Here is a 16668-nt window from a genome sequence, read left to right on the forward strand (position 1 = left end):
CTACACTCACGTGATGCAAAGTAGATCCGACTATATTGGACATACTCATGTAATGTCTTAGGACCAGAATTGCTTAGCAAAGTCACTGTACATGTAGATGACCTGCAGATAGCCACACCCAGTTGGTTAGAACACATCAGGCTCATTGAACAGGTGCCTCAATGATTTGCAGATTACGGAGTAACAGCCAATTTAAAAAAGTCTAGTTCTGGTAAGAAGCAAGTCAAATTTTTAGGACACGTTGTGTCAGAACAAGGGATATTACCTAATCCGAAAAAACCTGATGCCATACGCAATTGTCCAGCTCCAAGGAATAAAAAACAACTAAAGGCCTTTTTAGGGCTAGCTTCTTTTTTTTTTTTTTTACCACAACAACTAATGAAGGGTGGTGCATTGCTTAACTTGCTACGAAAAAATAGGCTTTGGTTATGGGAAGGTAAGTGTCAAGAGGACTTTAATAACATTAAGCAGGCATTGGTAAATGCAAACATTCTTAGGCACCCTGACATGTCCAAGGATTTTTGCCTCATTTCAACGGCTGGGGGCATGCTTATTTCAGATACGAGAGGAAGAAGGTAAGGAAGTATTCAAGGTCATCATTTTTGCTATTCGCACATTATCTGAAGCAGAAAGGTCTTACTTGGTGTCAGAATTGGAAAGTTCAGCGGTGATATGGGCATTTAAGAAGTTTGAATATTTTTTGTGGGGCAAGAACACCAAAGTGTACTGTGACCACCAGTCACTGTCATTTCCTTTAACATGTAAACTATTGCACTGTATTTTAGGAGCTAGGTGGTGTCTATATTTACAGGAATTCAATTTTGAGATCATTTATATCAAAGGAAATCAGAACGTTATTGCAGATGCCTTGTCTAGGCTACCACTAGGTTTAGAGGAATTTGGTGAATTACCAGACCAAGATGGAGAAATCAAAACATTATTAATGCAAGGTACAACACAACAGTCTGATTACCATAAGTTTATAAGTTTTGTAAGCAGATGAAAATTATACAACAGCAAGATCACAGATGGAGTTAGGTCATGCAGAACCTTAAGAAGGGTAAGTAAATGGTACCAGGAGTACAAGGGCGTTTTGTTTCATAGGACGCATGAAAAATCTGATCAATGGTGTGTGTGTGTGTGTGTGTGTGTGTGTGTGTGTGTGTGTGTGTCCTGAAGATTATATCGACGAATTTATAAGACACATACATGAAGTACGGGGACATTATTGAGAAGGCAAATGTGCTGAAAAAATTGCACCACTTCGTTATTTTCCAAATTTGAGAAGAGGAGTCCTACAGGTATTAAGAAAGTGTGCAGTATGTCAAAAATCAAAACAGTCAAATGTGTCAAAATATACTGAGCTACACCCAATACTCACAAAAAACCCTCTAGATATGGTATCTCTGGACATAGCTGGTCCATATCCAAGAAGTAGAGGAGGAGTAAAATATGTAGTAGCACTATACAACATTTTTTTGAAACATGTCAAAATAAGCCATTAAAAATGCAACAGCCACAAATATCAAGAAAAGAACTGAGGGAAACTATTTGAGAAGAGTAGGTAAACCAAAGGTACTACTAACTGATAATACTTCATATTTTGTTGGGCAAAAATGGAAAAAACTTATGACCTCACAGGGCATAAAGCACATATTAGTAAACACCATATGAACACACCAGATGGGTAGAATAGGTAACTCCTTTCATGCAAGTTGTCAATAATGTTCCCCATCTTCAACATGTTTCACACCTAATGAATTGATGTTCCAGACAAAGCAAACAAATGAGTGGGCTTCGCCCATACCAAAGGTACCCACTACAGAAATGACACTAAAAGATAAAATTTAAAAAAAGCCATAGTTACTCTAGAAAACAGGGCTGAGTATAGAAAGATAATTTATAACAAGAAACTTAAACGTGTTACACAATCCTAAATTGACAAAAATTGGTAAACTGAATAAGACATGGCAATTACCCTATTCAGGACCATATGTAATTTCTAAAATACCATACCCAGGGATGTACAGATTAACCTATGAGAAAACAGGAAGAGACAAGGGTCTCTACCCTCACAAGGATATAAAAGCCTTTATAAAATAACGAAGAGTGGTAAGAATTTTTTTTAGTCACAAGACTATTGTATATAGTGTACATAATTCAAAGTATAATTTTCTTCTGGAATGTATTTTAAGACAAAGAAATGTGTATAGGCATAAGTGTTTCTTTTGATTTGTAAATGTAGGCAGAAAATTAACAGCAATGAGAAGTAAAACACCACTTCATGCGAATCGAAATTATAAACAAAATTAGATTATGGCTCAGTGATCCGCGCTCAACAATACGCGCTGATGTCAGTAGCAGGAGAGGAGACACTGACCTGTACGCATGCGCGACAGACTGGCTCAAGGCGCAAACAAAATAGAAACGCAATGTACATTTATCCTAAATACAAGGTACACAAAATACTATGCAAATACATCTACTGTTTAAGAACTAAGGAACCGATTGCTATATTTGCACAGAGATTTAATTAAATACTAAGCTATATACAACATATTTACAACTAAAAGTAACCATTATACACTCCTGGAAATTGAAATAAGAACACCGTGAATTCATTGTCCCAGGAAGGGGAAACTTTATTGACACATTCCTGGGGTCAGATACATCACATGATCACACTGACAGAACCACAGGCACAGAGACACAGGCAACAGAGCATGCACAATGTCGGCACTAGTACAGTGTATATCCACCTTTCGCAGCAATGCAGGCTGCTATTCTCCCATGGAGACGATCGTAGAGATGCTGGATGTAGTCCTGTGGAACGGCTTGCCATGCCATTTCCACCTGGTGCCTCAGTTGGACCAGCGTTCGTGCTGGACGTGCAGACCGCGTGAGACGACGCTTCATAAAGTCCTAAACATGCTCAATGGGGGACAGATCCGGAGATCTTGCTGGCCAGGGTAGTTGACTTACACCTTCTAGAGCACGTTGGGTGGCACGGGATACATGCGGACGTGCATTGTCCTGTTGGAACAGCAAGTTCCCTTGCCGGTCTAGGAATGGTAGAACGATGGGTTCGATGACGGTTTGGATGTACCGTGCACTATTCAGTGTCCCCTCGACGATCACCAGTGGTGTACGGCCAGTGTAGGAGATCGCTCCCCACAACATGATGCCGGGTGTTGGCCCTGTGTGCCTCGGTTATATGCAGTCCTAATTGTGGCGCTCACCTGCACGGCGCCTAACACGCATACGACCATCATTGGCACCAAGGCAGAAGCGACTCTCATCGCTGAAGACGACACGTCTCCATTCGTCCCTCCATTCACGCCTGTCGCGACACCACTGGAGGCGGGCTGCACGATGTTGGGGCGTGAGCGGAAGACGGCCTAACGGTGTGCGGGACCGTAGCCCAGCTTCATGGAGACGGTTGCGAATGGTCCTCGCCGATACCCCAGGAGCAACAGTGTCCCTAATTTGCTGGGAAGTGGCGGTGCGGTCCCCTACGGCACTGCGTAGGATCCTACGGTCTTGGCGTGCATCCGTGCGTCGCTGCGGTCCGGTCCCAGGTTGACGGGCACGTGCACCTTCCGCCGACCACTGGCGACAACATCGATGTACTGTGGAGACCTCACGCCCCACATGTTGAGCAATTCGGCGGTACGTCCACCCGGCCTCCCGCATGCCCACTATACGCCCTCGCTCAAAGTCCGTCAACTGCACATACGGTTCACGTCCACGCTGTCACGGCATGCTACCAGTGTTAAAGACTGCGATGGAGCTCCGTATGCCACGGCAAACTGGCTGACACTGACGGCGGCGGTGCACAAATGCTGCGCAGCTAGCGCCATTCGACGGCCAACACCGCGGTTCCTGGTGTGTCTGCTGTGCCGTGCGTGTGATCATTGCTTGTACAGCCATTTCGCAGTGTCCGGAGCAAGTATGGTGGGTCTGACACATCGGTGTCAATGTGTTCTTTTTTCCATTTCCAGGAGTGTATATAAACAGACACACACACACACACACACACGAGACTTGTAAGCTAAGAACTAACAACAAAATACCATGAGAAATGTCATATAATTTTCTTTGCAGAGTGACCAGCGCATCGTCACGGCAAAGAAGAAGAATTATGTCGAGAGTAGCAGGTACCAAATGAAGAAACGGGCCGCACCTTGAGTAAACAATTTAGTTATAAGGATATTTACAGTAAAGGTTACAAGGCAAATGAAAAAATGAAATACACATCATCGCAGTATGTTTCCGTGAGTACACATAATCATTTAAGCAGGAGATCTTACAAAACCCAGTTAAATTTTAATGACATTTCCAGGTATTTAAGAAAGACAAGTCTACGATGGTGAAAACATTAGATTTCACACTAAGCTACACGCAAATTGAAGTATACAGTATTAAAACATGAAGAGAGAACATGATACGTTGTCAATTATTTATTTCAGTGAACCAAGGTTCTTTAGCAACTAGTTCATGACTGTACGAGTAACATTTCCTCATAATCCTTGAACCAATAGATGAGTAATTCCTTTCTTCCCTCCCAAACAAAGGAGGCGGCGCCAATTGTAGTTAGGCCAGCAATGCGCGATGTTTTGGTCCTATTTCCAATGTTCTTTTCTCTCCCTCCTCTAACTACGAAAGAAATGAGCTCCCATAAGTGATAAAAGCCTATCAATGAAATGAAGCAGAAATGTATCACATGCTTGTATTGCGTTATAAAAATGTGATATGTAACTAATTTGTATATTTAATGCGATCAAAAATGAGTTGAAACAAACTGTAGTTAATGAAAAATTTTATCACGTTGTAAAACTTAAGAAATTTATGTTTGCAATATGACAAATGAATGGAATGTCAGCCATAGGTATATGGAAGAGGATGTAGATGAAGATGAAATGGGAGATACGATACTGCGTGAAGAGTTTGACAGAGCACTGAAAGACCTGAGTCGAAACAAGGCCCCGGGAGTAGACAACATTCCATTGGAACTACTGACGGTCTTGAGAGAGCCAGTTCTGACAAAACTCTACCATCTGGTGAGCAAGATGTATGAGACAGGCAAAATACCCTCAGACTTCAAGAAGAATATAATAATTCCAATCTCAAAGAAAGCAGGCATTGGCAGATGTGAAAATTACGGAACTATCACTTTAATAAGTCACGGCTGCAAAATACTAACGCGAATTCTTTACAGACGAATGGATAAACTGGTAGAAGCCGACCTCGGAGAAGATCAGTTTGGATTCCGCCGAAATGTTGGAACACGAGAGGCAATACTGACCCTACGACTTATCTTAGAAAATAGATGAAGGAAAGGCAAACCTACATTTCTAGCATTTGTGGACTTAGAGAAAGGTTTTGACAATGTTGACTGGAATACTCTCTTTCAAATTCTAAAGGTGGCAGGGGTAAAATACCGGGAGCAAAAGGTTATTTACAATTTGTACAGAAACCAGATGGCAGTTACAAGAGTCGAGGGACATGAAAGGGAAGCAGTGGTAGGGAAGGGAGTGAGACAGGGTTGTAGCCTGTCCCCAATGTTATTTAATCTGTATATTGAGCAAGCAGTAAAGGAAACAAAAGAAAACTTCGGTGTAGGTATTAAAGTCCATGGAGAAGAAATAAAAATGTTAATGACATTGTAATTCTGTCAGAGACAGCAAAGGACTTAGAAGAGCAGTTGAACGGAATGGACAGTGTCTTGAAAGGAGGAAATAAGATGAACATCAACAAAAGCAAAACGAGGATAATGGAATGTAGTCGAATTAAGTCGGGTGATGCTGAGGGAATTAGATTAGGAAATGAGACACTTAAAGTAGTAAAGGAGTTTTGCTATTTGGGAAGCGAAGTAACTGATGATGGTCGAAGTAGAGAGGATATAAAATGTAGACCGGCTATGGCAAGGAAAGTGTTTCTGAAGAAGAGAAATTTGTTAACATCGAGTATAGATTTAAGTGTCCGGAAGTCGTTTCTGAAAGTATTGGTGTGGAGTGTAGCCATGTATGGAAGTGAAACATGGACGATAAATAGTTTGGACAAGAAGAGAATAGAAGCTTTTGAAATGTGGTGCTACAGAAGAATGCTGAAGATTAGATGGGTAGATCACATAACTAATGAAGAGGTATTGAATGGAATTGGGGAGAAGAGGAGATTGTGGCACACCTTGACAAGAAGAAAGGACCGGTTGGTAAGACATGTTCTGAGGCATCAAGGGATCACAAATTTAGCATTGGAGGGCAGTGTGGAGGGTAAAAATCGTAGAGGGAGACCAAGAGATGAATACACTAACCAGATTCAGAAGGATGTAGGTTGCAGTAAGTACGGGGAGATGAAGAATCTTGCACAGGATAGAGTAGGATGGAGAGCTGCATCAAACCAGTCTCAGGACTGAAGACAACAACAACAACAGGTATATGCGATCATGTTAGGTATATTGTTGTAAAGAGTTGTATGAATTTTCATTGAAAACCAAACTATATGAAGTCATGAACTTCAAGGACAAGCAGTTTATACAATGTGTTAGACGGTTATATATGTCTTTCAACAAGTGCATGTTCAAGTGTGGTGACATGGACATGCATGTGCAACGAAATGAGTATCGTGGCTCACAACGCTTGCTACATGGACAAGTGAACTATAGCTGTTTGAGCAGGTACTTACCTAATCAAAAATGTTCAAATGTGTGTGAAATCTTATGGGACTAACAGCTAAGGTCATCAGTCCCTAAGCGTACACACTACTATCCTAAGGACAAAAACACACACACACACACACACACACACACACCCAAGAGAGGACTCGAACCTCTGCCAGGACCAGCCGCACAGTCCATGACTGCAGCGCCTTAGACCGCTTACCTAATCGATGGATGCTTTTGGTCACGGTTCTCTCTGCTGAAAACATGAATAAGATGGGTAGTAATGTTGCCCGGGCCATAAACATAAAGATCTTCTGCCACAATATTGGATTTTTAACAATAAGCACACACTAACTGCACCCAGCATAAAAACAAACACCACCACGATTCTTCGATATGTGGCACTTAGGTGAAAGTGTGACACTCAACGTGACATCAACACCAAGAAAATGAGTGCACGCAAGTGCAACGGTAGCATATAGCATGTTGACCATTAGCAACTAGTTCTTGCCACCAAATAGGCCCGTGCGCAAGCGCGAAACACAGCAGCAAGAATGAAGCAAACTGGACATTATTGTTAACACACAAAATTTAGATTTGTAATGGACTCACATATTATATATGTACATAATATTTTAATTTCTTGCACATAGGATAAGCTGACATATCTATTCTATAAAATAAAATAAGAGAAGCCGACAATATAGATCATTGAGCCCTATCGGCAAATTTAAACGAACAACAACACTGTAGGTCTCCATGACATGTCAACATACAGTGTGGGGGCAATTGTACAGGAACATAAATAAATAACCCCCCCCCCCCCCTCCAGGATGCCGCTAATTTAATACTTATTTAACAGCAAAGCAAAAATGAAATACTGATCGAACAGACGCATTAGCAGAGACATTAACTAGGAAGGCGCCGACAAATGAAGAAATTTGTTCACATTCATTTTTTGATGTACTGTTTTTTGTTTTTAGTAGTGGACAGTCGAAGTTTTTCTCGTAAGAGAATGATGTGCATTTTGTAAAGCAAAAAGTACTGCAGTCTAAGTGTAATATTTGACCAATATAAAGCATTTGTATTTATGGAAGTATGTGAAGTGATTTATTTGTAATTATGACTGGCGCCAGTACCCATAGAGTCGTTTAGCTGCCTGCATCTTCAAATATTTCGGCGAAGTCCGAGTGTCAAAGGAGATTAAGTTAAGCATAGGCAATTTTTGCAGAAGCATTTATAATATACATATTCACATATGCAATTCAATTTATATATATAGATGATGAGACTTACCAAACAAAAGCGCTGGCAGGTCGATAGACACACAAACATACACACAAAATTCTAGCTTTCGCAACCAACGGCTGCTTCGTCAGGAAAGAGGGAAGAAGAGGGAAAGATGAAAGGATGTGGGTTTTAAGGGAGAGGGTAAGGAGTCATTCCAATCCTGGGAGCGGAAAGACTTACCTTAGGGGGAAAAAAAGGACGGGTATACACACGCACACACACACACATAGCCATCCACACATATACCAGTATATATCGGCGGGATAAAATTGTATAGTAGATTACGGAAAAAAGGAGAAGGTGAATACAAAGTGAAACTACTGGCAAAAACAGAAGGAGAAAATAAGACGACAGAAAAGATTTCGAAATGCAACAGTGACAATAACAAACGTAATTGTTGGGTTCAAATTAGTGATATGAATATAATAGAGGGAAACATTCCACGTAGGAAAAATATATCTAAAAACAAAGATGATGAGACTTACCAAACAAAAGCGCTGGCAGGTCGATAGACACACAAACAAACACAAACATACACACAAAATTCTAGCTTTCGCAACCAACGGCTGCTTCGTCAGGAAAGAGGGAAGGAGAGGGAAAGACGAAAGGATGTGGGTTTTAAGAGAGAGGGTAAGGAGTCATTCCAATCCCGGGAGCGGAAAGACTTACCTAAGGGGGAAAAAAGGACGGGTATACACTCGCGCGCGCACACACACACATAGCCATCCACACATATGTAAAGCATATGTGCGTCAGCTTTCAGACAACACTACTTACAAAGTTTGCCAAGGTAATCCCATTCCTGATGTCCAGGCGGAGCTTCAAGGAATCCTCAGAACCTTAGGGCCCCTATAAAACCTTTCACCTGACTCCATCAACCTCCCATCCTTCATCAAAGACACCAACCACTTTCTCAAACGCCTGGTATCCCTACCCAGTCTGTTACCCTCGGAAACCATCCTTGTAACCATTGATGCCACTTCCTTATACACAAATATTCCGCATGTCCAGGGCCTCGCTGCGATGGAGCACTTCCTTTCACGCCGATCACCTGCCACCCTACCTAAAACCTCTTTCCTCATTACCTTAGCCAGCTTCATCCTGACCCACAACTTCTTCACTTTCGAAGGCCAGACATACCAACAATTAAAGGGAACAGCCATGGGTACCAGGATGGCCCCCTCGTACGCCAACCTATTCATGGGTCGCTTAGAGGAAGCCTTCTTGGTTACCCAGGCCTGCCAACCCAAAGTTTGGTACAGATTTATTGATGACATTTTCATGATCTGGACTCACAGTGAAGAAGAACTCCAGAATTTCCTCTCCAACCTCAACTCCTTTGGTTCCATCAGATTCACCTGGTCCTACTCTAAATCCCATGCCACTTTCCTTGACGTTGACCTCCACCTGTCCAATGGCCAGCTTCACACGTCCGTCCACATCAAACCCACCAACAAGCAACAGTACCTCCATTATGACAGCTGCCACCCATTCCACATCAAAAGGTCCCTTCCCTACAGCCTAGGTCTTCGTGGCAAACGAATCTGCTCCAGTCCGGAATCCTTGAACCATTACACCAACAACCTGAAAACAACTTTCGCATCCCGTAACTACCCTCCCGACCTGGTACAGAAGCAAATAACCAGAGCCACTTCCTCATCTCCTCAAACCCGGAACCTTCCACAGAAGAACCCCAAAAGTGCCCCACTTGTGACAGGATACTTTCCGGGACTGGATCAGATTCTGAATGTGGCTCTCCAGCAGGGATACAACTTCCTCAAATCCTGCCCTGAAATGAGATCCATCCTTCCTGAAATCCTCCCCACTCCACCAAGAGTGTCTTTCCGCCGTCCACCTAACCTTCGTAACCTCTTAGTTCATCCCTATGAAATCCCCAAACCACCTTCCCTCCCTCTGGCTCCTACCCTTGTAACCGCCCCCGGTGTAAAACCTGTCCCATGCACCCTCCCACCACCACCTACTCCAGTCCTGTAACCCGGAAGGTGTACACGATCAAAGGCAGAGCCACGTGTGAAAGCACCCACGTGATTTACCAACTGACCTGCCTACACTGTGAAGCCTTCTATGTGGGAATGACCAGCAACAAACTGTCCATTCACATGAATGGACACAGGCAGACAGTGTTTGTTGATAATGAGGATCACCCTGTGGCTAAACATGCCTTGGTGCACGGCCAGCACATCTTGGCACAGTGTTACACTGTCCGGGTTATCTGGATACTTCCCACTAACACCAACCTGTCAGAACTCTGGAGATGGGAACTTGCCCTTCAGCATATACTCTCTTCTCGCTATCCGCCAGGCCTCAATCTCCGCTAATTTCTAATTTCAATTTGCCGCCGCTCATACCTCACCTGTCTTTCAACATCATCTTTGCCTCTGTACTTCCGCCCCGACTGACATCTCTGCCCAAACTCTTTGCCTTTACAAATGTCTGCTTGTGTCTGTGTGTATGCGGATGGATATGTGTGTGTGTGCGCGAGTGTATACCTGTCCTTTTTTCCCACTAAGGTAAGTCTTTCCGCTCCCGGGATTGGAATGACTCCTTACCCTCTCCCTTAAAACACAAATCCTTTCGTCTTTCCATCTCCTTCCCTCTTTCCTGACTAGGCAACCGTTGGTTGCGAAAGCTAGAATTTTGTGTGTATGTTTTGTGTTTGTTTGTGTGTCTATCGACGTGTCAGCGATTTCGTTTGGTAAGTCAAATCATCTTTGTTTTTAGATATATTTTTTCCCATGTGGAATGTTTCCTTCTATTTTATATATATATATATATATATATATATATATATATATATATATATATGTTGTTGTTGTGGTCTTCAGTCCTGAGACTGGTTTGATGCAGCTCTCCATGCTACTCTATCCTGTGCAAGCTTCTTCATCTCCCAGTACCTACTGCAACCTGCATCCTTCTGAATCTGCTTAGTGTATTGATCTCTTGGTCTCCCTCTACGATTTTTACCCTCCACACTGCCCTCCAATGCTAAATTTGTGATCCCTCGATGCCTCAGAACATGTCCTACCAACCGATCCCTTCTTCTAGTCAAGTTGTGCCACAAACTTCTCTTCTCCCCAATCCTATTCAATACCTCCTCATTAGTTACGTGATCTACCCACCTTATCTTCAGCATTCTTCTGTAGCACCACATTTCGAAAGCTTCTATTCTCTTTTTGTCCAAACTAGTTATCGTCCATGTCTCACTTCCATACATGGCTACACTCCATACAAATACTTTCAGAAACGACTTCCTGACACCTAAATCTATATTCGATGTTAACAAATTTCTCTTCTTGAGAAACGCTTTCCTTGCCATTGCCAGTCTACATTTTATATCCTCTCTACTTCGACCATCATCGGTTATTTTACTCCCTAAATAGCAAAACTCCTTTACTACTTTAAGTGTCTCATTTCCTAGTCTAATTCCCTCAGCATCACCCGACTTAATTTGACTACATTCCATTATCCTCGTTTTGCTTTTGTTGATGTTCATCTTATATCCTCCTTTCAAGACACTGTCCATTCCGTTCAACTGCTCTTCCAAGTCCTTTGCTGTCTCTGACAGAATTACAATGTCATCGGCGAACCTCAAAATTTTTACTTCTTCTCCATGAATTTTAATACCTACTCCGAATTTTTCTTTTGTTTCCTTTACTGCTTGCTCAATATACAGATTGAATAGAATTTGAAAGAGAGTATTCCAGTCAACATTGTCAAAAGCTTTCTCTAAGTCTACAAATGCTAGAAACGTAGGTTTGCCTTTTCTTAATCTTTCTTCCAAGATAAGTCGTAAGGTCAGTATTGCCTCACGTGTTCCAACATTTCTACGGAATCCAAACTGATCTTCCCCGAGGTCGGCTTCTACCAGTTTTTCCATTCGTCTGTAAAGAATTCGCGTTAGTATTTTGCAGCTGTGACTTATTAAACTGATAGTTCGGTAATTTTCACATCTGTCAACACCTGCTTTCTTTGGGATTGGAATTATTATATTCTTCTTAAAGTCTGAGGGTATTTCGCCTGTCTCATACATCTTGCTCACCAGATGGTAGAGTTTTGTCATGACTGGCTCTCCTGAGGCCATCAGTAGTTCTAATGGAATGTTGTCTACTCCCGGGGCCTTGTTTTGACTCAGGTCTTTCAGTGCTCTGTCAAACTCTTCACGCAGTATCTTATTTCCCATTTCATCTTCATCTACATCCTCTTCCATTTCCATAATATTGTCCGCAAGTACATCGCCCTTGTATAAACCCTCTATATACTCCTTCCACCTTTCTGCTTTCCCTTCTTTGCTTAGAACTGGGTTGCCATCTGAGCTCTTGATATTCATATATATATATATATATATATATAATAGAGGGAAACGTTCCACGTGGGAAAAATATATTTAAAAAGAAAGATGATGAGACTTACCAAACAAAAGCGCTGGCAGGTCGATAGACACACAGACAAACACAAACATACACACAAAATCTAGCTTTCGCAACCAATGGTTGCCTCGTCAGGAAAGAGGGAAGGAGAGGGAAAGACAAAAGGATTTGGGTTTTAACGGAGAGGGTAAGGAGTCATTCCAATCCCGGGAGCGGAAAGACTTACCTTAGGGGGAAAAAAGGAGGGAAAAAAGGACAGGTATACACTCGCACACACACACATATCCATCCTCATATACACAGACACAAGCAGACATTTGTAAAGGCAAAGAGTTTGGGCAGAGATGTCAGTCGGGGCGGATGTACAAAGGCAAAGATGATGTTGAAAGACAGGTGAGGTACGAGCGGCGGCAAATTGAAATTAGAAATTAGCGGAGATTGAGGCCTGGCGGATAGCGAGAAGAGAGGATATGCTGAAGGGCAAGTTCCCATCTCCGGAGTTCTGACAGGTTGGTGTTAGTGGGAAGTATCCAGATAACCCGGACGGTGTAACACTGTGCCAAGATGTGCTGGCCGTGCACCAAGGCATGTTTAGCCACAGGGTGATCCTCATTACCAACAAACACTGTCTGCCTGTGTCCATTCATGCGAATGGACAGTTTGTTGCTGGTCATTCCCACATAGAACGCTTCACAGTGTAGGCAGGTCAGTTGGTAAATCACGTGGGTGCTTTCACACGTGGCTCTGCCTTTGATCGTGTACACCTTCCGGGTTACAGGACTGGAGTAGGTGGTGGTGGGAGGGTGCATGGGACAGGTTTTACACCGGGGGCGGTTACAGGGGTAGGAGCCAGAGGGTAGGGAAGGTGGTCTGGGGATTTCATAGGGATGAATATATATATAATGTCTGCTTGTGTCTGTGTATATGCGGATGGATATGTGTGTGTGTGCGCGAGTGTATACCTGTCCTTTTTTCCCCCGAAGGTAAGTCTTTCCGCTCCCGGGATTGGAATGACTCCTTACCCTCTTCCTTAAAACCCACATCCTTTCGTCTTTCCCTCTCCTTCCCTCTTTCCTGATGAAGCAACTGTTTGTTGCAAAAGCTTGAATTTTGTGTGTATGTTTGTTTTTGTTTGTGTGTCTATTGACCTGCCAGCGCTTTTGTTTGGTAAGTCTCATCATCTTTCTATATATATATATATATATATATATATATATATATATATATATATATATATATATATATATATAATAGAGGGAAACATTCCACGTGGGAAAAATATATTTAAAAAGAAAGATGATGAGACTTACCAAACAAAAGCGCTGGCAGGTCGATAGACACACAAACAAACACAAACATACACACAAAATCTAGCTTTCGCAACCAACGGTTGCCTCGTCAGGAAAGAGGGAAGGAGAAGGAAAGACAAAAGGATATGGGTTTTAAGGGAGAGGGTAAGGAGTCATTCCAATCCCGGGAGCGGAAAGACTTACCTTAGGGGGAAAAAAGGACAGGTGTACACTCGCACACACACACATATCCATCCATACATACAAGATGGATGTATGGATGGATATGTGTGTGTGTGCGAGTGTACACCTGTCCTTTTTTCCCCCTAAGGTAAGTCTTTCCGCTCCCGGGATTGGAATGACTCCTTACCCTCTCCCTTAAAACCCATATCCTTTTGTCTTTCCTTCTCCTTCCCTCTTTCCTGACGAGGCAACCGTTGGTTGCGAAAGCTAGATTTTGTGTGTATGTTTGTGTTTGTTTGTGTGTCTATCGACCTGCCAGCGCTTTTGTTTGGTAAGTCTCATCATCTTTCTTTATATATATATATATATATATATATATATATATATATATATATATATATATATATATATATATAGAAGGAAACATTCCACGTAGGAAAAATATACCTAAAAACAAAGATGTGTCTGTATATGTGTGGATGGATATGTGTGTGTGTGCGAGTGTATACCCGTCCTTTTTCCCCCCTAAGGTAAGTCTTTCTGCTCCCGGGACTGGAATGACTCCTTACCCTCTCCCTTAAAACCCACATCCTTTCGTCTTTCCCTCTCCTTCCCTCTTTCCTGATGAGGCAACAGTTTGTTGCGAAAGCTTGAATTTTGTGTGTATGTTTGTGTTCGTTTGTGTGTCTGTCGACCTGCCAGCACCTTCATTTGGTAAGTCACATCATCTTTGTTTATATATATATATATATATATATATATATATATATATATATATATATATATATATATATATATATATATATATATATAATGTAATTACATTACAGTCACCAATCTGAAATGTTAAAGACACACATTTCTTCATTCTGAAAGCACACCATACTCAAAAGGAAAAATGTTCATATTAACTTTCTGATAGTCTTATAGATGGAATAGGTGCCTGCTTAACTTATTTGTCCATGCAATTTTGGGTGCCACAACAGTGTTTTAAGTTTACCTCTGATTTACAACTTTGTGTTCACATGTTCATAAATTGGCTCTCAGAAAGAATCAGTTCAATGCAGATAACAAATAACAAAAAGAACAAAACAACAATTTTCATGCTGAAGAAACTGAGAAAGACTAAATGATGGCATTGAACAACATGTATGTAATATAATTGTCCTTAGCTTCAAAATTCACTGATACATAAGGACAATATATGAACTAACACAATTGGGTACCGCATTGGAGCAGTGCAGTTGCTGAAATTAATAAGAAATTCTAGTATAAAAGGACTTTTAAATCTCATATGTGCTAATGCATTTTTTCTGTTTACTCAGTTTCTTCATTTAATTCATACATAATTTTTAACAATAGTAAATGCATTAGGTAAAGGGACTAAAAACTTACGTTGAAAATGTGATGAAGAACTGTTGCAAATTCAGCTTTGGATACTGTGAGAAGGAGATCTGAATCCATAATGGTGGCCGAAAATCATACACATAAACATAGAAAGTAGTCAATGTAACATTATCCAAAGTGCCAAAATTATGTTCAGCCTTGTTGAAGCGATACCGATAGCTTGTACAATTATGATTGGTCAATATTGGCTTTTCTACGTTGTTAGCTGAAATGAAAAAATTTTAAAAGCATTATAAACAATATAAAAATACACTACACTATTACTTAAAATTCAAATTACATCTAATAGACAAAGTCATGTTTACAGAAATTCCAACTCACTAACAGCAATGCCAAGGTGTAGCAAGGGTAGAGCTTTACAAAAGAGTATTTTCTACACAGGTAATAGAAGAAATGATACAAAATTGGAATTATCGAAAAGATTAGAGGAGGCAGTGTGTCACAGACAAGCACAATGAAAAGACTGCAAAACATTTAAGGTTTCAGACAGAAAGGTCCTTCTTCCAAAATGGAAAAAACACACACACTTACACGAGAACAGCTTGCATATTCCAAGGTGTCTCCAGCTGCTGTGACCCCAGCATGTTTTCCATTTCAGAATAATACTTTTTTTGCCCAAAAGCTTAAATGTTTAGTAGTCTTTTCATTCCGTCTGTCTGTGACTGAATGCTTCTTCCGAATGGTGAGAAGCGATCTATCCTTTTCATATAGTTGTTATTCCAACTTAGACTTTCCATTGCTTGATTATAATATTGGAATTATGAGAAGCATGAATTATGGGGGAACTGTTCCTCAGTTTGAATGAAGAAGTTTAAAAAAACATCATCAGTACATCTTATGTGAGTAAAATTTCCTTAAAGTAAAGTTCACAGTAAAACTGCCTTTACAAAAGTACTGCAAAAGCTTCTATAAGAATCTTTGTTATGTGTCCAACTTACAGACTTCCTCTCACATATAAGACATGATGGCTCTTCACCGGTGCCACATGGCTAGGGGTGTTTGATTATGAAATAAACAAAGAAAGCTACAGTATTGTGCTTTGTGTTGAGAATTGTGTTGCTCAGTCAAAACATGTTTTGCTACAAAACATCGAACTTTCCTTCCTTCCAATATGATCAGCAAACTTCAGCCCATGGATCAAGCTATTACAAAACAATTATACCTCAGTGGCAAGTTCAACAGTATTTAATAGATATTAATGTGCTGGAATCTGTGATGCAATGAATCTTCTAGGTGCATTGAGTTTTATTTTGGATATGTGGGATGTTGTTGGACCTAGAGTCAATGAAAATTGTTTCCCAAACCCTCACTTTAATTCCCAACTCAATATTGAGCATTCTTTCACTGTGGGTGATGACACAATGTGGCCCTGAGTAGGGCGGCTGAAGTGTTGGCTGTACCGCATCAGCACATAGCATGACGTGCAGCGAGTGAGGTGGCGCAATGGTCA

General features: G+C 41.3%; 1 protein-coding gene across 1 annotated transcript in view; it reads right to left on the bottom strand.

Moving 5' to 3' along the window:
- Positions 1 to 16668, bottom strand: part of LOC126174932 (attractin) — a 281000-nt gene that overhangs the window by 49715 nt on the left and 214617 nt on the right. Inside the window, exon 19 of the mRNA XM_049921387.1 lies at positions 15207 to 15423. Within this exon, the coding sequence (XP_049777344.1) occupies positions 15207 to 15423 (217 nt within the window). The remainder of the gene's footprint in view (positions 1 to 15206; positions 15424 to 16668) is intronic.

Source organism: Schistocerca cancellata, chromosome 3 (assembly GCF_023864275.1).
Source record: "Schistocerca cancellata isolate TAMUIC-IGC-003103 chromosome 3, iqSchCanc2.1, whole genome shotgun sequence".
In the NCBI taxonomy this organism is placed as follows: Eukaryota; Metazoa; Arthropoda; class Insecta; order Orthoptera; family Acrididae; genus Schistocerca; species Schistocerca cancellata.